The sequence below is a fragment of the Rhopilema esculentum genome, chromosome 11, assembly GCF_057945365.1.
Source record: "Rhopilema esculentum isolate cy_ngs chromosome 11, ASM5794536v1, whole genome shotgun sequence".
NCBI classification, from domain to species: Eukaryota; Metazoa; Cnidaria; class Scyphozoa; order Rhizostomeae; family Rhizostomatidae; genus Rhopilema; species Rhopilema esculentum.
The window spans coordinates 7,901,761-7,928,215 of record NC_142825.1 but is presented as its reverse complement, the minus strand read 5'-3'; the positions used below and the strand labels follow the sequence as shown (position 1 = coordinate 7,928,215).

The 26,455-nt window shown below is 35.9% G+C and overlaps 1 protein-coding gene and 1 long non-coding RNA gene across 6 annotated transcripts in view; one reads left to right on the top strand and one right to left on the bottom strand.

Annotated features, from left to right (window-relative positions):
* The window catches only part of LOC148958973 (uncharacterized), a 53,519-nt gene extending 42,766 nt beyond the window's left edge, over positions 1-10,753 (bottom strand). The window contains exons 1-2 of the long non-coding RNA XR_016144335.1: positions 10,061-10,753; positions 3,538-3,603 (exon numbers count right to left, since the gene is read on the bottom strand). This is a non-coding gene — a long non-coding RNA (uncharacterized LOC148958973). The remainder of the gene's footprint in view (positions 1-3,537; positions 3,604-10,060) is intronic.
* Positions 1-26,455, top strand: part of LOC135693986 (LIM homeobox transcription factor 1-beta) — a 71,386-nt gene that overhangs the window by 32,595 nt on the left and 12,336 nt on the right. For 3 of the 5 annotated variants that reach the window (XM_065212607.2, XM_065212608.2, XM_065212606.2), the window contains exon 3: positions 16,517-16,721. In XM_065212607.2, the coding sequence (XP_065068679.2) occupies positions 16,517-16,721 (205 nt within the window). Of the gene's footprint in view, positions 1-1,894; positions 1,964-12,524; positions 13,599-16,516; positions 16,722-26,455 lie in introns of those variants that run through there. The other 2 variants (XM_065212610.2, XM_065212609.2) reach the window with 2 other exon arrangements.

Here is a 26,455-nt window from a genome sequence, read left to right as displayed (position 1 = left end):
GGGGATTAATCGACCTCGTTTCTAGAATCCCCCTGTGTCATTGAGGCAAGCCGTAGTCAAATATTGTTTGCTTGATTTTATCCCATGCATTGGCGTGTTGTTTATGGCCTCTGCTTACATGCCGTCGGTCGTGTCAGTGGCTTCTCGCGTATCTTCTGCTGGAAAGCACCGATAAATCCATTTAATGCTTACCACGATGATGGTAAGACTCTGCTTTTCTTGTCGGATTTCTTGCTCTCATGTCAAAGCCCAGTTTTATCTGCATCATTTTAACGTGAGCTCTCATCTAAGCGCCTGGATGCGTCTGTAAGATTTGAAACAGACTCGTGTCCTTTGAACTCCATTATAGCATACATACAGCTAATCCAAACTTTGCGGAAGCCCCGTTTTCACAAGCAAGCTTGTACATTTGCCACATGTCATGGTCGGAAGGGGTTCGGTTAAAGTCCATTATTAGCATGGGGGATGAAAATACGGGAAGATAAGAGAACGAGACCATGCGCTTGAATAAGGACCAAAAAGCAGCTGTTGCCAAGATGTAACAATACTAGAAAATTGCGACATGATGACAATGTCTATGCCAGAAAATGATAGCTTTACCCCTTTCAAATGGTTATCAGAAACATCTTTTGTTATATTTGTTAAAAATTCTTGAAGCTTAAGCTATAAGATCTTTTTCATTAAAAATCGAAAAAATCTAATGCAGAAATTTTGTGGTGAAAATAAGGAGGGGAAGGGAGAACGGGTCGAGAGCAAATCTAAGTGACGTGTCATTGGCAAACCTAAAACGTCGCTTTTATAATAGATATTAGATATCTAATAAGTTCTAGATTAAGATGAATTCATTCTGGTACTCAATTTATTTGCTAACTATATTATCGTTTTTTTGTTGTATCATTTCACTTACGCTTTGCAACCAATAGGTCAATCTAATTGAGTAAATTCTTAACAATTTTAGCATTAGTAGGGTGACTGCCACAGTCTTATTCAGTTAGTTGAGGCGTTGCCGGTTCTATACATCGTTATAGAGCTGTCACTAGTCAGGGCGGACGAAAACAAGAAGTTATCCTAACCATGGTCTTCAGACTTTCAGAAAAGACAAATGTACTTGTTAGCATTTCCATCTATTTCGAAATAATGAAACAAGACTAGTTTTATTTGAGCTGTATTCTTCGCTGCAGTGGCCATTAAGGCAGAAAAATACTCTATATATGTGCTATATATAAAGTTTTCTTAAAAAATATATTTTTACAGCTTGATTGAAAAAACTATTGGCTGATTATCTTCAACAAACACATCTAGGCCTATTGCTGTCAGTTTTGAGGACTTAAATCACAATGTATGTGATATCCATATATTCAAACATTTCCGTAAGCTTGAAATGTCGTGAAATAACGAAACCGATAGCTATGGATAACCAGAGAATTTTAAAGTCAGTTTGAAGAATAACAGCTCAAATCTTCTTTTAATATATGTTCTTTCTTTGAATGCAAAAAACTGAATAAAAAAATCCAATTATATGAATGGAGATAGGAAAGAAGTTAAGAGAAGAAGATTCTTATCTGAAGATTTTTATTCGTTTTCTCTGCTACCTTTCTTGTGGAGAGTGATTTTCCTGAATACTAATTGGCAAAGTTTTGATGCATCCTTGAGAAAATAGCCAAATGTTATTGATTTTCGATGCTTTGTCGACTTACTTAAAACGTTAGAAACATTTGAGAAAAACGATGGTCTTAAAGATAGTATGCTATGTAAAGACGATGTTGGTAATATATTAAACGGATACACTTAATTGAGGTTGAAAATCGGAAATATAAATCTTGATTTACAAGCCTAATTGAGGTATGAGAACAGAAAAGAAACAATTTGAGGCGAAAAAACGAGTTCGGAATAACAGATGAAGTGCACTAATAAACTTCAGCAGCCTGGGCATACACACATTTCTTCAGCTGACTATATAAAGGTATTTTCCTTACTTATTCACGTAAAGCTGTCGATTTAAAATCTTCTTCCGCTACTTCGTCATTACATCATAATAAACTTTGCTCAAAAAGGTAAGGTGTGTTCAATTTGAGCGAAATTCAGCGTGGGAAGATTGTTTGACGTTGAAAATGAAGTGGTTTCGGGTCGTTTCAACTGAATGTTTAGAAGTGCCTCTAAAACTCGTCAAAAGTTTAGGGAAGCCTGCTTTGATTTCTTCAACTGCGAATATTCACTAAGAAAAACATAACACAGTCACGATATATTGTTATCTTCATACTTCTGTGCACAACAAATACTCAGTTATATGTCTTTCTTTAATTAGCCTCTCCTGTTAATTGTAGCTGTCATTTGAATTAATAACTTGAAACGGCTTTATTCCATCGAGCTTTCTAATTCTAAGACATATTTACTGGTACTCTGGGTTGGCACTTGAATTCAGATATTGACAAGTCGGCAATCGGACAGAAATGCCATTGCCAAAAATTTAGTGAATATTGCCGAAAAATGATATTTTTGGTATTTATAGCATGTTTTTTGTATCATTTTTCAACCATGTTGGTGTGACCCTTTATTTCAGTTCTCACTGTTGGGTTTCTAAAATGGGTATATATTATTTTGAAATCCTTTCCTATTGTTTTGAAAATTTTCGAAGGGACATCTCACTCCTTTCATCTCCTCATGACATCACATAGCACCACATAGCACCATTCTTGTTTGTTTTTGTATTTTTCTACCAGGAAACTTAAATCAAAACAGATGCTCGCAACTCTTATGGCTTTTCTCTGAAGCTGGTCTCTGCATGTTTAAGTGGGATTTTAACAACAATTAACAATAATAAAGTCACTTAATAAAGTATATGCTAATCTGTTTACGCAGTGGGTTTGTAACGAAGTTGACATAAGTAGCGTGAAACGAATTCGGGTCTACTTTTGTTGTGATGAATCTACAGTTGCAATTGTCCTTTTTTTGCTAACAATCACGTTTCTAAAGGATTTGCATACTTGTTAAACATTGCAACTTTAGCAATGGCATCGTGCAAGAAACAAAACAAAGTATAGGTTTATTATCAAGACAAAGATTGATTGAGCTATAATACCTAATACCAGCTCATAAGATAACAAACTATCATCACATGTAAATATGGATTTGAGATCATTCAAGTTATATTTTCTTTTATATGGTGTTGAAACGGCTTTTAGTGCATAAACATCGATTTCTGCATGGCTGCCAAACTCGCATGTATGAATTATTCAAAGACAGTTCTTTGCCAAATACTTCAAGGAAAATTCTTTGTACAAAATAACCACGTTTGCACATTGACTTTGTGTGCTGCCATGATTATACGTTGCCTAACATTGTACATTCAATGTTAGGCAACGTTAATCTCATTCAAATGAAAGATGTTAACGTTAATATAGATATTGCTCCTTTTCTAGAACAAAATTATATTTTTTACCAAAACAATATCATGTTTCAAAAGCATATTTTGCAAATCAGTGCATTCAAAACATTATGAAATAGCAAACAAAAAGTGTATGGGAATTTTTAACTTACCGCATGTTTTATCTAGTTTGAACTACTTCAGATGTAATAGCCATATCTAAGCGTTTTCTTTGTGCCCTAGAAAATCCAAAAATGTGAAAGTTAGGGCAGAAAACAAATCTTTAGTAAAGGTTATAGCCAAGGTTGGGAAAGAATTATAAATTTTGCATAATGAAAGGCAACAACAAACATTTCTGCAATGGAATATGTCGTGTAAAGTTGCAAAAAGGATGGCTTATAGAAGTTCCATAAAGATGGTGATTAGCCGATCTTGAATATTCTTGACTTGATTCAGAAAAAAACGAAGCGTCATATTAGAAAGATTTGATTCAGAATTGTGAGGTAGAGAAAGCATCAGTTTTCTACGCCTTGGAAACTTTTTTGTTCGTGCTTAAGATAGGAACGATACACCCAACCCTAGATTCTTTGATAATGCCAGGAGGGAAGGAGGGAAAATTCACAATTTTATACGTTGTCATTCATATATCATCTCAAACAATAAAAAAACTAAGTGGGAAATTAGTAAAAAAATATTGAATGACTTAATAGGTATTGGATTATCAGAGGTAGCACCTCAATCAAAGTCTTCGAAAAAAGGTTTCATGAATCGGTAGAGCGAATGCTATCTGTGCAATTTATCAGGTAATCCTAAAAGAACATTGCATTAAAAGTGATGCCAGCCTACTTCAAAGCATTTCTAGCTGGATTGCCTTGCAAAGATGAGGTCCATCTTTTCTAAAAGATATTAAGTGTTACAGAAATTAGCTTGTCATTATATCTCGAAATAAAAGTGTGAAAACGTCTTGGTCAGGACTTAATGTCAAAGGATCAAAGGCAGTTTTTGGAAACCAGAAGAAAAGCTAGCAACATCACGTCGACAAAAGATTAGTCTATAGACAGCGTGTTCATATGATATGCTTAAAAAGTCAATAGGGTGTTGGAATGAGTTAAATCGTGTTCTACTGCATTCCACAGCTAATAGAAAAACCAGTCATTGCTAGTTAGCAAGAGATTTCCAAGACAACTGTGAAAAGTCTCACCTACTTAATGCAACCTTGAAAAAGAAACCACGTACGAGATCTCTTTATCATTATGCGATTCGCTCTGGGATAAGCATTTTGTTTAGGGAACTTTCACTGTAATTTAGGCAGGGTGGCCTGCAAGCCCAAGCAGATTTAATCTAAATTAGGGAGGCTGGAGCTGCGGTGTAACGAGATGAATTCGATTACAAAATTGTTGATGTGTTTAAGAGATATATATTGTTGTTGCTGTTGCTGCTATCTATGGCTTGGAAAAAAGTAAACATTTTAAACTTATTTAAGCTTTTCGTCCGACATTCTTTAGAGTATAAAACGTCAGAACATAGATTTTCAGGCGTTCATGATTGGCCTATTTAGCTCCACCATTGGGGTATCTATACACTCTTCTTTTATAAGAACAATTTTATAAGAACACGAGCCTCAAAACTGGTCAAAAGTTAAGAACAAATTAAGAACAAGCTGAGGCTGAGCTTCTGCAAAATGCAATTTTGAACAACGAGGATTTTTTCTCAGAATCGAGGATTTTTAGCGATGCCTGGGTGCATTTTCGGTGAATTTTCAAATTTGCCAGCAAATTAAGGCTGTCTCACTCACTTTGTTGTCAAATGAGACTTGAACACCTCCTTAGAGCGAAAAAGCTAGCAAAAGCACTGCTTACACTCTTTTAATTTGAGAACAAATTAAGAACAATCTAGCCTCAGATTTTCGAAAAAAGTAAGAACAGTCAGCCTGAACTTAAATTTACTGGTTCTTATAAAAAACAGAGTGTACTTCCTAGCTTAGAGTTTTCTATCTATATTTGCTTATTTCAAGTCATTTTTAAAATTTGTACACCAAACATTGTTTGTTGTTATCTATGTAGTTTGTTGTTGTTGTTGTTGTTGTTGTTTTTGTCGCTAATGCTCTTTTTTCTGCTTTTGTTGTTGTTAGTTTTGTCGATTAGTGTTAGATAAATTACAGATTGTGGCCTCTAGCATTCCTTCTGAAACCACGTGTAACACTAAAGGACTATATGGTACTGTACTGCTGACCTGTATGATGCTGATGTATGTTGAGTGGATTCATTAAAAATTTACGAATTTCATTCTAAACAATCTTTTGGTGGTACAGAAATTAAAAATGGCTTTGAAAAAAGCAAACATGTGAGTATACTGAAGCCTTTCGTCCGACACCCTTTAGAGTATAAGACGTCAGAACATAGGCCGAAAAAACCCTACGCTAGGTAATATATATACCCAGTTGTGGATCGAAATTGGCCAATCGGAAACGCGAGCACATGACTGTGGCCTCTAGTTTTGCCCAATCAGCGCCGCTTGCCTATTGAAGATGTTACCAATTGAGTCCTAAGGTGAAAACGAACTCCCTCTGTTTACACAAAGCGGCTTTTCGTGTTTATAAAGATAGATTCCAAAACTGCTAGATCGAACGACGATCGGGCTTTGCCAATAATCCAATTTTGGAACAGTCATGTGCTCGCATTTCTAAATGGCCTATTTCGATCCACAACTGGATATATATATTTCCTAGCGTGGATTTTCCGGTCTATGTTCTGACGTTTTATACTCTGGAGAGTATCAGACGTAAAGCTTCAGTATACTCAAATATTTGCTTTTCTCAAAGCAATTTTCAATTCTATTCCATTTGAATTGGCGATGGGCAATTTTAGGCTCTGAAAAATGACATGTATTGAAAAATCTCTACCACCACCAGTGAATGGCATGCTATCGATATCTGATTATCACTCAGGCACGCGGGTTTTGATTTGAGTATGTCTACAGCCAATCGTCTTTCTTAGAGCCAAGCAACTTCTTTTATAGTAATGATCGATATACCCCTAGAGTGCACTTGATGTGGCTTTCTAGAGATTCCTTACAAGTATTTGCATGGAGGATTTGCTCCAATATCTCATTGCTCATTAAAAATCTTCTTTAGAAGCTTGAAAAACTTTGGCATTATCGTCATCCTCATCATTTAAAATCTCAGATAATCAAAGATTTTGGTATCAGGTTCCCGTGTTTTCCTTGACCTCAAATATTTCCTCGCAATGTCAACCCAACATGTGCTTTACCAGTTTACTCTGAGAATCGATGAAAGACATTTGAATTTTCTCTTGTGGTTCATGTATAAGTTACTAAGCATAAGAAACTGTTTGTCTTTCAGATCTCATATTCAGTAAACGTTAACTTGAAACCAAAAACGACTTTAATCTTACTTGGCAAATAGTATAAAGTCAGGTTTAATACCGGTAACAAATGACAGGCAAATATCTCAAGGCGATCAAACTGGCTGCCAGTGAAAAACCAATGCAAGCTGAAGGTGCAATCCGCAAGCAGACATGAAGTTTTCAAAGTGACCTCTGTATTGTTAGGTCATGATGCCACCCACAAGTCGTCACCACTTCGCTACCCTCACGAGTTTTTCCGCCCACTTTTATCCAATGCGAAGCCAATTAAGCTATAGCAGATGCCATATGGACTACATGCATGCATATAAAATTACCCCTAGTAGACAACGGTTCCCAAATAGGTTGATGGTATATGCTTTTTTTCTGTCAACTCCGTAAGAACAGCCAGGAAGCCCTCGTACTCGTCTGACCGCAGCCTCTTGACTTTGACATATGTTCTTCACTTAAACATTATTAACTGCCCATCAAGGACTACAATTGATTGGGTGACTTGCCGTTTCAGATAATACTGGTCGGGTTTTCTTGCATTTCTCACTAATCGACACACCATTAAGGGTTCTTGTAGGCTCCTCCTAAATTTCTCTCATCTTTTAGTTTTCTTCTTTGAAGTCAAGGCAACACAAAACAAGTCACTAGGGCAAAAAACTGAACCACTAGTAGCTTGTAAAGCTTTCTCGTGCAACAACCTGAATTGTCTTCAAGCTCTCGATGACTGTAAATCATATGATTCGCTATGGCATTTTAACTTGATCTTATGAGTCAGTAAAATTCAGAAAATTAATGTCTGAATGGACGAAAATTGAGGGTTTGAAAAACAAGAGAATAGGATTAGCAAGTCCTCTAAGAATTAATATTTGCTAATTGATCGAAGAGACACAAAAAGGGGTTGGGTATAATGAAATATCATTTAAAAGAATGCTCGAAGTTATGTTTGCTTAAAATAAAGCGAGACTTTTTATTCGTATATGAATTAAAGAATTAATGTAATAAAAATTAAGAAATCAGAAAAGCAAATATATTCTTTAAAGTTATCTTGATAATTTGACTAATAAATTAGGTTGACACTAGTTGATGATGAGGGTAGTTTAAAGCCTAAAAGATCGCCAATGAGTTGGAAATTCCTGATCAGGCTTGGAATATTTTTGTCAATGTGTCTGTGACAATCGCTAGCGATGCGGCATGTCAAGAAAGTGCTTGGCCTGTCTCGTATCTAATATGTATCACATTTGTGTAAGTTTCAGGCGGGATTTGAATGCATGGAAAATAACTAAGAAATAACTAAGATCATCTGACCATGCTACTAATAGTGACGGATTATAAACATGGCCCACTGATTAAATTTAGCCGTAAAAGAGGTTATAGAATACACAGATCATTTGCAAAAACTATAAGTTTAGGAATTGCTAAACCTATCATTGTTTCAATTGAAATATATCTCAAATCCAGTTTGCTTGGTCTGAAGCACGTTTTACATTAACAAAATATCTTTTCAAAGGCTTGTTAAGTGAAAACGTCATGAACCGCATGGCATTGAATTAAAGAAGCGGAAGATTACTCTGACAATCATAATGTTCATGATTTTAGAAGCTATGGCATATACCATTATTTTCAATTTTTTATAACAAAAAAGGTCGACTTTGAGTACTCCAGTATCTAAACACTTTGTAAAATTTATATTTTTTAAGAGTTTCTTGATTATTACGTCATTAACAGTAGCATTCGGGGTTCTAAATTTACATATTCCAGCTAGGAAACTTTCCAGAAGAAACTTGCTGGGAATGGTCATCGCAGTTGCTTACCGTGTGAAATGTTTCTATCGTTTCCAAATGCTCCTGAGATTTCTGGTTAGACATTCAATTCTGTGCTAATGCTGTACGTAGATACGTGGAGTACATTTCTATTCTCTGTGACTCAAGTTTTCTATTCTCTGCAAACAAGCCAATCGTATTGAAGGAATTTTGATGCTTAGAATTGGGAGTTAATTCTAAATCAAATTGCTTCTTAACTTTTTGCTTCGGGTGCTCAAGTCTTTTGATTTTTTTCGGATTTTCTATTATTTCCTATAGCAACTTTCATAAAAGTTTATTTTGTGACACATCTTCCTGTGGTTTGTGAATACGTAAGCGGCACGTGCACCTGGATAAAACTAAAATGGGCTATGAGTAAATAATCAACAATTGGGAAAGTAACGTAAAATTCATTTATGTCAAAAATGCAGACCAAGTGCAGATAGGTGCTTTTTCCCAGGACGATTTACTCGAACATTGGAAATAGACGAGGTTAGGGTGTCTCCGCCATATTCATCGGGCACTAAAAAATGGTACCCTACCCCACCCTAGTTCCCTAATTCGTAAGTTTCCAAAAACATTTGATATCATATCATTCTCAGGGTGAACAATATGGTGACTCTCAAACCGATTATTGTATTCTAAATTTTCCAATCATCTAACGTATCAAATAGTACTTTCAAATCTGAAGATTTTCCTGGCAGGTTGCTATTACGTTGTTGTTGCTGTTGCCCTAGAGGCTGTGAGGAGAAGGCGACCATTGTGCCACACTAACAAAAGCCCTGTCGAAAGAGTAAAAGAGATTTGCGAGACGTACTTTGTTGAGATTAATTGTTGTACAAAGACATTATGCGCCCATTATCGCATTTGGCAGCAAATAACGGGAGCGTTTTACTGGGGCATTGATATCTAGCCATATGTCATCTATCTGTAAATATTTGACAGAATTTGACATTTTCCCTCGTTCACTTTGTCCGGAAATGATTCACAATTCAATTCTGAAGGCCTAAAACGCAACGAAATACGAAGAGCCAGTTCAAACAGCCTCCTTTAGGGATTCTCTTAGATCCACCGCCATGCAAACAGACCCTGCAGGTGGCATGTTGAGCCCAACCCAGTGAAACAGACACGTGCTTTTCAAGGCCAAGCGGCCTTTCTGATCATTGTAAATATTACATGGTATGAGAGAGCTTTTCTCCCTTTATTTACATTGTATAGGTTTCAAGAAGTTTGACAGATGTTCGTAAACGCGACGTCAACGTGAAACAAGAATGGTGAAACTCTAAAGCTGCATGTGAATAGGAGGTACTTGGCAACAGGGCTGCTTAGTACTTAAGGTTATTGCCACTTGCTCCCCTTTTCAAACAATGTAGCAATGCGTGCCAGTATACTCCCCAAGACCCAGTTGTGGTACCTGTTCATTGTGGCACGATTTTTGTTTGCATGACAGATTGTTTAGAGCAACAAAGTACAATGAACATCATCGAATCTGTGTTGTGTACAACTATGACCTCGAAAATTACCTGTTTGAATATTGAGCTTCCCTGTTCATCTCCATAGCAACAAGTATGCCTCTTCGAGTATAGACCTTTGTATATGTTCAAATACCTCATAAGGCATTGTCTCGATCGCATTCGCAACAGAAATTTCTATTGTTCGTCTGACCCATTGTACAAACTCATACATCCCCATGACCAAGGCTTTTGAGTCAAGAAGTAACAATATGCAAATATGGTATAATGCACGGATCACAGTGTTTGTTCTTGGATTTGAAGTACCAAACCGCCAGAGTGATGACCAAACTTCATTGACACTTGGTGTTGCCACGAACTTCTATATATCCAAGCAGCAGCTTAAGCACTGCCTAGTGAATTTGGTGTGTTCATTGTTCTCGTTTCTAACCATAATCACAGACGAGACATTATCCCGAGCGTTCTTAGGCTACCATGCAAAATGGTAAATGCCCTCCCAATACGTTATTCTAATTTTCCAACCAATCATTTCATTTTTCCCAATCAGTTGAAGGACTTTTCTAAAAAACTGTCAAACTTCACACCAAATATTAGCTTTTCATCAATGCTGTCACACATTATCATAAGCAGCAAAAAAATAATCAACATATTAATGGCAACCCTCTTGCTCTGTAAAATGTGCCCTTGTGTGTGTGATCATTCGTGAAGGCAGCAATACCTTTTCATATCTTAAGGTTATCTTTGTCTGGACCAAATATAGAAAGCTGGGGAAAAAGGGACGATGTCCAAAACTACAACAAGCGTTTCAAAACTGTTTATCTCCACAAGGTAAGCAAATGTTGAAAATATAAGGACTGAGCCCAAGAAAGGTTTGCACCAAATAAGGGAAAGTTGGATATTTAAATAAATTCTTTATAATTGACAATGGCCCCATCCTCTTTAAAGTTCAAGACACTGCCAGGTGAAAAACACTCTTTATGAAAACGTGCTTAATTTCTGTACATTAACAGTAAGGAATATCTCTCTAAAGTCATTGAGAATTTTCTCTATCATACAGAATTAGAATCATTTCGAAGGTTTCAGTAGATAATGGGGCCTAGATTATGGGGCCTAGATTATGGGGCCTTGATTATGGGGCCTAGATTATGGGGCCTAGATTATGGGATCAAACTTAAGGCACCTTCCATCTTCCCTTCAAAGTGAAGTATCCATCTTCTTTAGAAATCTGGTCAAAAAACCATATCATCTTTGCATTAATAATTATCATCAAGACCAAAATATTGCAATCGAGTGTTCTGTAGTCTATTTGTAAAGGAAGCTCTTCTGTTCACACTCACTGACTTGACCAAAAAACAAAATAGCAATATTCACGCTTAATTTTTCTAAACGACCAGTGATTTGAATGTTTTCTATAGAGTGTGCTTGAATAAAACACTGCGAATTTTCACCACTGTTTTTTTGTATCGCTTTTTCTGCGATAATTATTCACATACTAAAGCATTTGAAGGAAAATTCCAAGTGGAAATGTTGGATACCTTCAGAGATAAAAAGGCATTATAAATTAAAATACGTAGTAGCTAGAATTTTGCTACTGCTATCAAAGTTTAGAGCACGAGAGAAAATTACTGTACACGAAACCACCAAAAAAATTGTTATTTCCTTCCTATAAAGGATTCAGCCCTCCATGGGCGGCCAATCTGGGAAGCTACTGTTCCTATGCAGTTCACCTTAGAAATCTCCTGCCTATTTGACTTGCTGTAAAGGCCTTTGTAGATCTCCACACCTAACTGCAACAGTTTGAATTATGCATTTTCAAAATTCTATCAGCCAAAAGTTTTCTTTTTCATCGTGAAATTTGCCTTTTTTAAATATACCACAGCACTTCAGTTTAGGGGTGGGGGTGGGGGGACTCTCTCTTCGATTAGCTCAGCTACTGAGAGAGCTCCTCTTTTAAGAATTTTACTACCTACTTGATTTGTATTATTTTATATTGTAATACCTTTTATATTTTTATATATTTATTGTACTTTGTTTAGTTGTAGTTGGCAATAGGTAGTTGAATTGAAAAAAGTGAACAGAAACATGAACATGAACTCTGCTTTGATAATGAACTGAACTGACTTAACTGCAGTTCAACTGACATAACTGCAAATTTCATACATGACACTTAATACTCAATACATTATCTGGAACTTTCATGCACTTCTGAATATTTTCAAGTCGTGCAGGAAAGAGTTTAATCCTTAGTGTTCAAATGCTGTTCGCTTAAGATATAAGTTTTCGAGAGTTAACGTAACATTTTTCAAATCTTCCGGGTAATTTACTTACTAAATTAGTCGAAAGCTGACCAAATCCAATACAAGGTCAATTTAAAAGAAAATTATTAAAATTTTGTCTTATTCGTCATCTTGCACAAGACTTTTTTGATTTGATTTGAATATTTTATTACATATTTACCTTGTATTTGGTTTTTGCTTACATTTGTTATCAAATTCTGCTTGATTAAAAAACAGTTGGTAATGTACAAATAAAGTGTTGATAATTTGACGTAAATCGTCTCACAAAAATGTAATCCGAAAGGAGGTTTTGCGCCAAAGTTATTACTTCATCTCTAAGACTTAACAGAAATCCTTTGACATGTCTGATAATCAAATTGAAGGAAATCATTTGCCTTGGTCTAACCTCAGCCTTCATCTTCCTATTTGGGTGCAGTCGCCAATTTACTTCTCCGTTTCGAATCCTAGTTTTCTAAAGATTTACAAGATATTCATTGGATATATTTCGCAGGGGCAATATTTGCGTAGTTACCAGGCATTCAATGGTAGTAAAATTTGTTCCTAAATCATCCAACATTCTCCAGAGCCACGATTCGTGAGTAGCTAAGACAATGATACACATTCATACGAATTCACAATCAAAGAGAATCTACCAGCATTTTCCAGTTAGTAGTTTCTTCTACTTTTGAGTTTGGTAGATTTCCTGCAAACACTTAGCCATTCCAAGATTTTACCGATAGCAACGATTTTTAAGCCTAGAAATACTGATAAAATAATTTCTGCATTAGTTGTTGTTTAGCGATTGTTAAAATTCTACTAATCTTCTTTTTCTAAACTGTTCGCCTTGTCCGCAAGACAATAGGCTGGGTTCTTTTGTGAAAGACCGTATAGTTTGCATACCACCCGCATATCCTCACGAAAGAGAGGCCGCTAGACCATTTTATGCCGGGAACAATATCACTAAGAACTTATTGTATACACACACTTGTAGCTCACGCGTAGACTTTTAGTTGCACTTAAGGTACGGTAAGTAAAAGTTAGATAAATGGTGGGATGACATGAATATAGTGCCGTACTAAAGGATGCTTGAGGGGCAACGAATTGACGATTGGTTTCCGATGTAAGTGGTCTGTGGCGATATCATACTGCCAGACGACGATATCAGGTTATAAAACGGTTGGATCTCAAGGTCTTACGCCAAGCTCAACTGTTAAGTGCTGGTTGGGAAAGAATTCAAAGCTGCACTAATAATAGTTATGTTTATAGTACGATGGATTTGAAAATAGAAGTCAAAAAAAGCACACAATCAGAAGGTAATTAAACAACAGCTTTATTTTCTGTCGATTTTTTTGAATTTTCAGTGAACAATGTTTATGAGCAGCACACACAGAGTGAATGGGTAGCACCCTTCACTCATGCTAGGATACTCATGTTAGAATTTGTAGAGTATTCAACGAGGCAAATCACTTGAAACTTAGCACCGGTTCGAGCAGACTTATATGCGGTAAATATACATACGCAGTAAACGATACCCATGTAAACATATTAACTTTCTCAAAGATACGAAGCTTCCTTTACCAAATCTGAACAATGGATACTTAAAAAGACATGATTCAAGAAAGCGAAATATCGAATATTCTTTAAATATGCTTTCTGGCTGGCCACAACGCCTTGATATTTTTGCAACAAGCAGCTTAATTATTCTTGACAACCTCGCAAGAATTTCAAATCGTTTCAATCAAGGCATGTATTGTAAAACATGAGCGATTCTTTCATCGCTGACAGTTATCATTCTCAAGGTCTTGTCTATACAAAAAATTGTTATGGCTTATCTCGTGAAACTAAGCGTCTTTAAGACAAATTTATTTTGCTAGAAAATGTGATGGCTGTTATACATCTGTATGTCTGGATTTGATATAGATGTATCATGGTAATAAGATGCACGACTGATTTTGTTTCTTTAAAAAAACAGTTTAAATTAACGAGGCAAAATGTCACGTTCTTCTAGTCTACATTCGTGCAGTTTACTTCTTTCTGTGTCATTTTGTCAATTATTTCATTCATGTAGTAGCATTATATAGAAACAGTCAATAAAAACGAGCTTAAAATGAAATTAGGGTCATCATATCCCATCGTCAAATATCTATGTTTTGTTGCTGCTGAGAATTTCTAATTTTTGCTGCATTAGCTCTCTTCATTGTTTTATACATATATCTACCATGCTTTTGACAACAAGAAACAAGAAACAATCTCATATTAAGCATATAATTTTAGCAAATGACTTTACTGCGAATGGGAATACTAAGGAAGGTAGCTCTAAATGTACTGCCAAATACCGCATCGAGTTTTGTCAGGCACTTGTGTTTCTTCCATCATTGACAAGCATAACTTGTTCAATGTAGAAAGGAAGTAATTCTCATTTTAGCCCAGTTTGAGTTGATTCGTTGTTCAAAAGCACTGAGTAACAGCACGAGCTTCATTTGCAATGACATACAAATGCCCTGTGATCAGGTATTCTTCCTTAATGAAAAGAGCGTATCGTCTTCTACATTCACTAAAGCAGTGCTGTTTAGTATCGTGAAGACGCCGATATAAGTTTGGCAAAATCTTGCTCTGACCAAATGCCCTTTAATAGCTGTACACAAATGGCAGGTTACGCGCCCCAGTTTAACATTGGCAACCAGTTACTTGTAGGTAATCCAATTATTAGTGTAATTGTTCCCGCCCGTAGACACTGTATCAAGCCACTGTATCAAGCCACTGTATCTAGCCTTCTGAAACACCAGTATATAGCTGATTTTTTACAACCCTTTTGCGACAAGCAAGAGAACTCTTCGTTACAAAAAAACATCGTGGAATGATGAGCCCTTCCAGTTTCAGCAAAATTTGCTGCACGGTGAACTTTTGAAAACATTTTGTAAAACTTGTGTTTCATTATAGTTGTTATTTCTAGAGCTCCGAGCAAAAGTGCAATTTGCTTGTGATATGAATATTACTTGTTACGTGTTTATAAACTAATTTTGTGACAAAGAATAAGTTCACTGAGATAGAAGTACTTGTCGACCGACTTCTTTGAAAAACCCTTTTCAAGTCAGTACTCAATGATCATGAGATGACAGGTTGGTTGCTGAAAAAATTCTCACGCGCCACAAAGTTTGAAATCAACAGAAAAATTCTGCAAGGCATTATGAAAAGAGATAGCACCAGCAATATGGCCATGTTTGTGATGACTATAAAATAAATACGCAAGTCTATGAAAATATTTCTTTGTTTGCAACTCGCTGTTTTACACTACTTTGCATCTGTCTGCTCTTGTTTGCTTTGCTTTTCAAGCCATTCGCAGTCTGTTTGTACAATGATATACGCAAACATTTGTCTGTAGAAATTAACGGGTTTTAAAGTGTGCCGAGACAAATAGTTTCCAAAGTTTTTGTCTGTTTTTTGTTGTTGCGATTAGAACACAAGTGGTTTTGTTTTTTCAAGATTACATCTTTTTAAAAACACAGCAAAAGCATGCGTTTCTCTGTTATCTGTAGTGGGAGATATTTGTCTGCTAAAACGTTATCTTTTAAAATCTTCAAAATGTACATCGCTTGTTTTAAATATTTCCTCTTAACTGTGTTCCTTGAGTATAAAGTACAGCATTGACTTAATTTTTTACATCATTCTTCCTGCTACTTTTTAAACAGGCGTATCAGACTTGTTTGAATGCAACATTAGTTCGGGGTAAACTGCTCTAATAATTTTTTGCTTTTGTCGTAAAAGAAAATTTCTAATTATTCCAAAAAGTATTGTACGAAAATGTCCTGATGGTTACCGAGCTAAACATTTGTCCAAAATTGGGTGAAATGTGATAAATGATGCCCAATTTAGCATGTATCGTAGTCATATTTCCCGGTAAAATATGAGTACTTCAGTAAGATGAGGGTATTGCGAAATTGGTACAGAAATAAAGTTATTTGTGGATACAGAAATAAAGTTATTTGTATTCTCTTGCAGAACTATGCAATTTTGAAACAATTTTCTTGCATGACCTACAAGTAGATACTAAATTATCTTTTATCATTATCATTATGTCCGGTGAAGAGTTTTTAGCCTCTTTTCGTAAATTATAAATAACTTTCTCTTCACCAGACGGTTAAATAAACCCAAGCGAGACACCGTGTTGGTATACAAGTGTATCATGCCTGAGTGTTTTATTATTCTTCAAAGTTGCCTTGTTGTTTTCTAGGCAGTTTTCACGAGAGCGAGATGAAGTCTCACCAGGCTCGACTCTGCACAGGCTGTGATCAACCGATTGACGATCGCTTTCTATTTTGCGTTAACGATGTGTATTGGCATGAAAGCTGCCTCGAATGTTGTGTTTGTCGCTGTCCTTTGACCGACTCTTGTTACAGTAAGGAAAACAAACTTTTCTGCAGAGGTGATTACAGAAGGTAAGGAGGATCAACTTCAGAACAAAAAGCATATAATACAACATTAGCAATACAAAACCACAAAAAATGACAGCGATCTTAAAAGCCATCGCCAGACATCCGTAAGGCCTCGCAGCATTTCGTCTGCGAGTTCACAAAAATCTTCTCCTTTTGAAAATCATCGGCAACCTTTCACGTCTGCTAATGCGTAGAAATCTCAAGGAAAGACACATAAAGCCCATATCATCCAACTTTTATCCTGTAAACCCAGCTGATTTATTCTACATGTCCAGAGTAACATGTTCTATTCACTTTGATTTAGAGACCTTCTTAGTGGGATATACTCTTTGCCCTCCGAAATGTGCCTGATCCAATCGATTGGCAAGCAATGCCTTGTGAAAACAGACGTGAGAACTACGTAATCGCTGATAAATTCGACCAAAAACATACAGAATTTTCTTAAACACAGCTACTGTGGACTGGGATTAAGTTGTTTGATTCTTATGAAACGCTCAGAATTTACATAGTGATGAGGGGTTCGGGGGCGATGTTTAATAGACGACGGGGGAATGATTGGTTTCCTTATCTAGTTATTCTATTGTTGACAACTTTGTTCTGATTATAAATTATACAAATCATGCTGGTGCTCTGATAATCTCAACTGGTTGGAAACGTTTCCCTAGCATTTGCACCTTAAATCATGTTACTTGGATTCAAAATCCAAAGACAGGGTTGGTGCAATTCTGAAGCACTTGATACGGAAAAGAGAGACAAGCGAAAAAGTGTGTAAAATTCATATTTCTTCCCTCCCTCTCACCGTATATTCTGCACAGAGGCCACTCAAGTAAGAAAAGCTTACTATTCAGGAACGGTTTTTATAACAAGGATTCTCTAGCGGGTTCAAGGAAGCAGTGTTCTTCTTATCTGAAGAAACTTCTGCCATTGACCAATTGAAGGGCGTAAGAAATCTAATTACATTTTTCCATGAAAACGTGTGTAAAAGGTCCTAGTTTTTTATTGAAAGGAACTGAGATCTTATTTTCACTGACTGACTCCTTGAACATCAAAATTTTGTCAAGTCCCTATACATACAGTTATTCAAAAGCACGATCCTTCAATTAGAGAAGGTGATAAAACATTAATTTCAAGCATGCTAGTGCAATCTACTAAGTAGAATCTGGTATGAAAGCATTCTTGTTATTTATTTTTGCTCTTGATACACACCACCTTGGAAAGCCTGACTAAATTTTAACGTTAACTATTTAAGGATACTAAATAAACATATTATGGGATTGCATTAATAGATATTAATAGATAATAGACATTAATATACAGCTTTAACATTCAATTGTTGGCAAGTACCATTATCTGATACTTTTAGGTGATATAGATGAAAACGGAGATAAAATAAAACCTTACATCGGTCAGAGTTATTTATGGAGAGAAACCCCAACAATATGACATGAAAAGTTCTTGTTACAGCTATACCACAGCATGTAGTTCAGTTATAGGCTGGGATCAAGTGTCTCCCAACTTTACGAATAGGATAAAGCACATGGGTTGTGAAAATCTGTTAGGGCGTCTTTATTTTTGACAAGACAGGGGCTTTGAAGTCCATTGTAGCATTGCCTTTGTATAAAGATAGATATTCAATAAAAATAATGTAGCCTAAATGAAAATAACATCTGAGCATATTTTAAGTAACTTTTTATGACAATTATGTCGCATTAAGCTATTGATCCAATTAAGAAAACGTGGTCACTTATCCTACAGTATCAGGAATCTTTCTTATATCAAAATTATGGAAATCATGCACTGACAGGTTTTTTAGTTTCAAAGTTGTTTATGCTTGACATCATTTAAAATTTTCAAAAATCAGAAATTAAAAAGTGAGGTTTATATTTGAAGTGACTCATGGTATCTCGTTACAAAACAAAAATGACAAAGATGTTCCGAGTTGAGTTAATACCTTTGATGATGCAATGGCATGATGTTAAATAACAAAAACTGATTTACAGCTTAAGAGGCGAGCATGTGAATGTGAGTCAGTAGCAATGCCCTTTTTAGATGTTGGCATTGTATTAATGTTTGTTTTTTAGAGATATGAATTGTATAAGGAGGTCTTTCAACTTGAGCTTTAAGACATTATTCGCCCTGAAGTAGCTTAACCACAATACCATTTTGAAAAAATCTGTTTAAAACATTAGCTTTAAATTATTGATGCGATGTATGCTTCAAACTTGTGTATTTAAAAAACAGATCTGGGATCTAAGGATGAATAAAAACGTTTAATCCTATTGATTTCGTGTAGCTCAAAAATTGCAACAAAAACATTTCAAAAGCTAAGAGGTTTTATTCAAAAGGTTGGGTGCGTTATCTTGATCAAGCGATAAGTTTCTTTATGGTTTAAGAATTTAGTGTCTTATGCAATCTTTCAATCTTTGAAAATATCAACCCCTTTTAAAATGAAAGCAGGTCAGTTACGCACTAGAATTTAAATGCAGAAATTTCAAGTAAAATAAACTGATACTATCTCTTCATAATTGAAATTTTGATTTATGACATAAAAAGGCATTAAGTGTCAAATATTTTGATCTCTATCCTTTTATATACCTACACTTTCAGGGGGTATCTCACGATTTTTGCTGTGAAGACTAAAAATCAAATGCAGCTCTATGTCGAGATTCCAAGAAAATAAACATGAAATCTGTGGCAGAGAAATCCAGAGATATATATTATCTTATTTAGGTTGGCTATTGTTGAACATTCTAAATAACCTTCAGTCTTAAGGATCCCCCTAGATGCAGTTGATACTGCCAAGTTATTTCAAAGTGATAGCAATTATTCTAAACTTGCTCTGGTAAGGCGGACTAGCGAAACTCAGTACCCGTTGCTTTCTAGAAAAGTTAAGCAACTCAACCAAAGAGCATCTTTCCTAAGACAATAGCAAAAAATGTTATAACTTACTAACAAACTATGAAACATGGCTCTCATCTGAATACACATTTACAAACATTTGATTTTTGTTATCAAGATATCGTACAGCATGTGTGCATTGTGCTTATTACATACAAGGACGATTCACGTTGAAGAAAGCAGAACCATTTCAATATGATGCCTTATACGCTATCATTTACCTGTTATTCAAGATTCTAGCCACTCCTTTATTTCACCAAAAAGCTTGTCTTTTGTAGAGGTTTATAAAAGCTTCCATGCAAGGAAATACCATTATGAAAAAATGATAATGAAGATATTAAACCCAGCGAATATAAACTTTCTGCATCATTCAAATGCTTCGTTTATGCAGCAGATTGCATATTACTTAACTTCGTTTCAAATTTTGTTGTTTTGATGTCTTGTAATTATAGTACACAATTGGAAACTGGGAGACTGGCATTTACATATAGACACACCATAACTGGATTTAACATAGCTGGAACAGACCCACCAGTTTCAATCTCGTCGAATTTACTCGATATTTGCATAAATTTGCATAAAGGATATACTCAAATATATGATTTTTAAAACATAAGTACTTTCGTTATGGCTGTTATATAAGGGAACCAGACATTTTTGCAAGATGAGAGCGTCCAGAAACTAAAAAGGTTGACACCATGTCACACGGTCTCAGTTAATACACAAACATGGGAAAGTTCGTGGGTTGAATAAGTTTGAAATGCCACTCAAACAAACAGATCCTAGTCATAATTCCTGTTATAGTTTTGTGTTGGATCAAGATGGACAGCTCCATACATTGCAAGAGATTATTTCAGAATCCATGCAAATCCTTCATATCCCTCCACAAGTATTCAGTTCTACCGTGTCTCACGGCCTTTCTTCCCCTTGATGCGCTGTAAGTGTTCGTTTGCTCAAAGATTCCCACTGCCAAATTCAGAATCAACAAAAATTTTTCAACATATTTTGACTTGATATTTAATTCTTTTTTTCAGTTTGTTTGGTATCTTTACATAGTAAAAATATTAACATTAACTTGTCACACTGTCTATTAGTGCACCCCTTTATATTATTTTGTACTTGAAGTCTGCTGCCTCGATGCATTGTCAACCACATCATAACAAACTGAAAAATTTGCCAATAGAGCAGCCTTTCAGGGATTCCCTTCCCGCTCCTGAAACCCCTTTACTAGCTAGTTAAATTATACCGAAGGAAGCGACTACAGCATGACTTAAATTTGGGGAGATCTTAGTTCTCTAAGCGACTTGTAGTCATACTTGTTCTCTACTTATTACGATGGCATAAACCAGCAAGCTCCCATGTATGTTCTGTATATCACGAGCCAAAAGCTCCAACTTTTATTTCATTTATATGAAATGCATTAATAATTTTTCTTCAATCATAGCAATATGACCCGTGTTTCTCTTCTGCCTCCCAGCATTGAAATAGATAGATGAATGAAAGAGCTTGTCTTTCCTGACAGTCTTTCCTGAGTGCGGGTCTAGGCCATGTGGAGCCAGCTGCTTCACATTGATACCAACGAGGTGAAGGCTGACTCGAATAATGATGCAATATGACTTATGACATCCCGGATAACATTCGTATTTTGCCTTATATGCTTATTTAAAACCATGCAACTTCTCTCAAGCTTTATTCTTTTTATTTTGCCTTCAACATGTTCAAACAACTGCAAATGTCACGCTTTCTATCAGATAGCGTGGTAGATGAAATTTCATCGCCTCTTTCCGCAAAATTAGAATAAACGTGTGTTCATCTTTTTATTTTCTTCCAAACATTGGCATCCACTGCCGGAAAATCAAAGCCGTTGGCTCTGATTATTGCCATGGTCATCATGACAGCCCTACAGTTTTCAGAGTAATATAGTTTTTGTTGTCCTTATGATTTTTGACACCAGCAATATGCAGTCATAATTTTTCTAGAAAATATGAATCTTAGCACTCGATTGGCAGTACATTGTCTTTAAACGAAGCCTGTGTGAAAAAAGAGAGGCTTCAACACAAGCAAATTATCAGTTTGAGCCAAGTCTTCAAAGTCACTAATCAGTTTGAGCCATGCCATAATATTTGCTTATCAGTTTGAGCCATGTCTTGAAATTCACTTGCCACTGAACATCTTGGCTGCGGTCTTGTCTCTTGAAACTGTTGCATGCCTGAGGGGGTTTGGTCTCTGTATGCGAAAAATGCACATGAGCACGATTAATCCAGAGCTGATCACCGTATTGTTCAGGAGAGGATCTGAAGGCCTATCTCACCGTTCTCTAGTTGCTACCTAAAATCCCTACTATTGACTGTTGTGAATGAGAACAGTGGTTTCAAGAAACCAAGCCACTCCTTTCTTTTCTTTCAATTCAATTCCCTTCCCACATTGGAATCCCAACTATCTTCTCCGAAGCTTGCCCCGCGAAGCTTTCCGATCACAGCTCATTTCAATTCTTCTTGACCTAGTTTTTTCGCAACTTCTAGCAGTCGATATCTTGTGCATCGCAGTAAGTAGTTGTTTTTAAATACATGTTTACCCTGTACAGAAAGTCAAAACAAAGCATGAAATACCCTGAATACATGTAGCAAGCACTCCAATAAACGTAAGGTAAACACTTATTTCACGACATGATATTCTAAGATTATCCATATAATATCTTTATCTTTGATTCAATAAGCCTTGTCGTTAAGTACAGCGAAACTGACCAACACATTGCTTTAAACTTGGTCGTCTGTTTCTTACCTTGAGATAAAACAGACATTCTTTGCTCGAATTTTCTCAGTTATACTCATTTGATAAAGGCTTGAAGGTAACTTAAATCCATTTCTAAGAGAGCCATATTAAACATTGGAATTTGAGTTATAGTCATGCTTCTTCTTTGCTGCTATTCTAACGACTAGTCTATTGAGCCTTATACATGATCCATTGAAGGACACAGTTTTGATACCTAACTTTGTCAAATTCGCTTACAAATTTCCTGGCTTTCCTATAAATCAAGCAGAAGTTATAGAGCAACTGTCCTAATCTATTTGAAAGGACCCGAGGCAATTGGTCTCCGATGCTTGGCCTACAAATTCAGCTTTTAGTCAAGTAGCCCTTGCAGCTATTGATTTCACCAGCCAACAATAAATCCTGATCAGTTGTTGTTCTATTTAGCGATGCTTCTATCGCACTCGCTATTAATCATCTCTAGTCTCACATCATAGTAATGCCAACCTTTTTTTAATAGCAAAGCTATGTTTCTATGTCTTTGGAACCATGTTTCTATTAGAAAAGGCATCACGACGAAGGCATCGTGTCTCTTTTTCCAAAGCATATCAACTGGCTACTAGGAGAAATATCATTTTAGTCCCAATTTACGGGGAAAGACCGAATGAGCGTTTTGTCAAATGAATCGTTTTTCAAGTAATCTTCATAACATCAAAACCTGTTTGCTTTACTTTGAAATGTGCTGCTCTTAGTTTATAGACGTGCAAAAATTTCTGCTATGAATGCGTGATACCCTTACGCTTTGGCTTTTCGTGGCCTGGTGGCCCTTCCCATTTCTTTGAACATAGTAACAGCAAAAGGAAGAAGCCAAAAGGTATGCTGCCCCGAAGAAATAATTTTGTCCATGAATCCGGTGTTCCACGGTATCTTAAAGCAATTTGTACGCTCATCACTGGCTCAGGCCATATACAGATATGGTGAATATCAACAATTCTAGATAACTATCTATTGTCATTTGCCTTAAAGAATATTATTCAAAGAATTTTGGTTAACGCTCAGATGCAAGAGACTAAATCAGTAAAATGCATACATTCTTTTCAACCTTTTCTAATTCGTAGAAATAGAGAGAGTCATGAGATTAAGCAGAAATCTTCTAAAACTACTTGGGCAATTTTTCCAAAATATTCTAGTTAAAGAAGATTTCGGAAGAAATTTTCAGCCAGCAAATTTCTTTAGTTAGCTGGCTGTTTCAATTCAACCTTCTTGCTTTGATTCAAATCTTATTCTTCGGAAGCCTGCAATAAGTCAAGAAATTTGTTATCTGCCAGGTTACACTGCGAACAGCCGCTTTGTGCATCTAAAGCTAAACTCTTTCCATGCTTAGCAGCCGAAGGATATCCTATAAAGCAGGCGGACTATTTTTAAACAGACTTTCGGCTTACAACTATATCATTTGCATTGAAACTGTTCAACAATAACAATTAGCTTGCTTGCCTCAGTCAGAGCAGCCAATCACAATGGGCGGTTTGCCTTGATCAGTCTTAAGAAACAGAATGTTTGTCTGAATGGCTGTTCATGTACAATACAGTGACTATCGCATGACAATGGCAATGCAAAAGATAATTACGAAAACCCTGATTTCAGAGATGTCGGCTTGCAGAGTCAAAGTTTCCCACCAGCTCGCTATATCTGTGTTTGTTTGCAAGTTCATCTCCAAAACAGCAGCTTTCTGAGGATTTGATGCAAATACGCCAATATCGTGTTTATAGAATACTCTTATAATCAAAAACAAGATCTCACATTTGTACGCTCTTTTACATAGCGATTCTTGCTGCGGCTTTATTTTGTTAGTGCCATTTGAAGCTCTCCGTTGTATTGCATAGCTAAACTTTACCAGCCTACAGATGGCAAGCTACAGCACTTTCCCATGATCTTATTTACAAAACTGGCCGGCTCTAAATAGTTAAATGGTTTCATAAAGATGTGATTTGGTAAACAAACTGTTCGTCTAAAAGCTGTCTTTGATGAACAAGAGTTGAATATGAAAAGCCTGCAAACATCTCTCTTATTCTCATGAAATTTGAAAAGATGTTACGTCAAGCCAATGTTCAGTCACCATTTGCAATGATATCCACGATCAGAATTTCCTAGCAACTTCTTCTCTTATTAACTAAGACGTAATCACCCTTAAAACATTCAATGCAATCTGTTTCCCGCTTAAAAAGAAGCATAGCAACAATTATCCATTTAGAAAAACATTCCAGTTTCCATTGCTGTACAGGACGAGGGCAAAACAATGTAGCAGCTGTCAAAACAGACATTTTTCACAACGTTTTTTCGAATGGCATCCTCCTCGCTAACTTAAACACTTTTTTGACTATTTTGGAACTTCTTGAATATCTAGGAACACCACACATGCATATGTTTTACCCCAAATAATACGAGGTAGGCATACCTTTATTGCAAAAAGTTACAGGTTTAATCAAAGAAGAAGCCTTGTCATTTCGGCAGCAAGCTATACATCTGAAAAAATTTGCATTTAAGAAGTTAATATTTTACAATACTATTGGCGATATTCCACTTTGTATTCAAGAGCAGTTTAGCTTATTTTACGTACATTTTGGAAATAAAAAGTATCTTTACCAAGATACAAGTTGTTTTCGCCTATCGATGTTCGATGAAAGTCACTTCTATTTCCACAATGAAAACGAGTTGTGCTTTATTAATGATCATTTGTCAGAAATATTTTCCTCAAAGCTTCCGCGTACTTTATATATTGAATACAATTTCATTTACATAGATCCTCCTTTCAGTGTTTTTGGGCCTTTTTTCTATTTCCAATGTCTCTAGTTTAGATATACGGTTTGTTGGTCTTTGGTCTATAAAATACGGTTTCCTTCACAGGCTACAAAAGCACATTCTTAGTACGCCAATTTCAGCAGTAGCATCCGCTACACGGGATAGTAATTCTCTAGAAGTGACTAACTCCGTTCCTTAAATCTTGTTTAAGACATTATTTCAAAATTTCCCACCAAATGTAAAGAAGATAGATTTAGTTGTCAACTTAATGTCATATATTCAATAGTGAGATCTTACAACAAATCTTTCTTTTTTACTGTCTCTAGAAGTAATTCGTTCAAGCTAGGGTTGTGGTCAATAAGTTGCTTGAGAAGTAATTTAAGGATTTCTTTTGCAATTTGGTTTATTACACATCCAATGATCTAGCTGCTTTTCTTATACTGTTTTTCTCTCTTTCTGATGTCATAAGTTTCAAACTGTTTTTAAGCGTAGGATATGATATCCGATTTTGCAAGAGAACATCCCAGAAAGCCCATTAATAGAACGCAATCACCTTATGGAAACCGAAGTCGGACCTTTTTCAGAAAAACAATTATTGTTTTTTTCATGAAAATAGCCCTCCAATTTCTGATGGCTCTCGTTAAATTTCAAAGTTTTCAAGATCTGACAAAGACTGTAGCTTTCCCCTGTACACTATAGGGAATCGCTGCATTTCATTCATGCTTGAAACAGTACATGAATCTGTCGCCAAAACATTATTATCAAACGTGTTTTCCTAAAGGTATTGCTGCTAGAATCCATCACTTTATAAAATCGGCATTTAACTAAACAAGTCCCCAGTAGAATACAGATGATGCTTGCTAGAATTGTAATAGTATTGGTTGGTATGCAAAGGTAATCGATGCATCAACAAAGCATATGGTGGTTTGTGACGTGCCTAGCAAATTCAACGCGGTCTTGCGGCATAAGCTTTCGAAAGGACGGTAATCCCTTGACTTTTGGCTAATACGATCATCACTTTACTCTATGAAACAAACCGATATCCCTTTAATTTTTACACAGTCTTGCCATACAGAAATGATAATTAATTGCATATAATGTAAAACAGAATTAATGCATTTATCAGATTAGTGCAACGTAAACCAACATAGCATTAAGTTATGTTTTTGAGTTACCAAGCCCTTTCAATGCTTTATATCTATGTACGCGTCCGTATGCAAAGAAGGAAGTATAAATATCGCCTTTAAGTCAATTAATTATTTGTTTACGTTGCTATCAAAACTGTCTTTTAA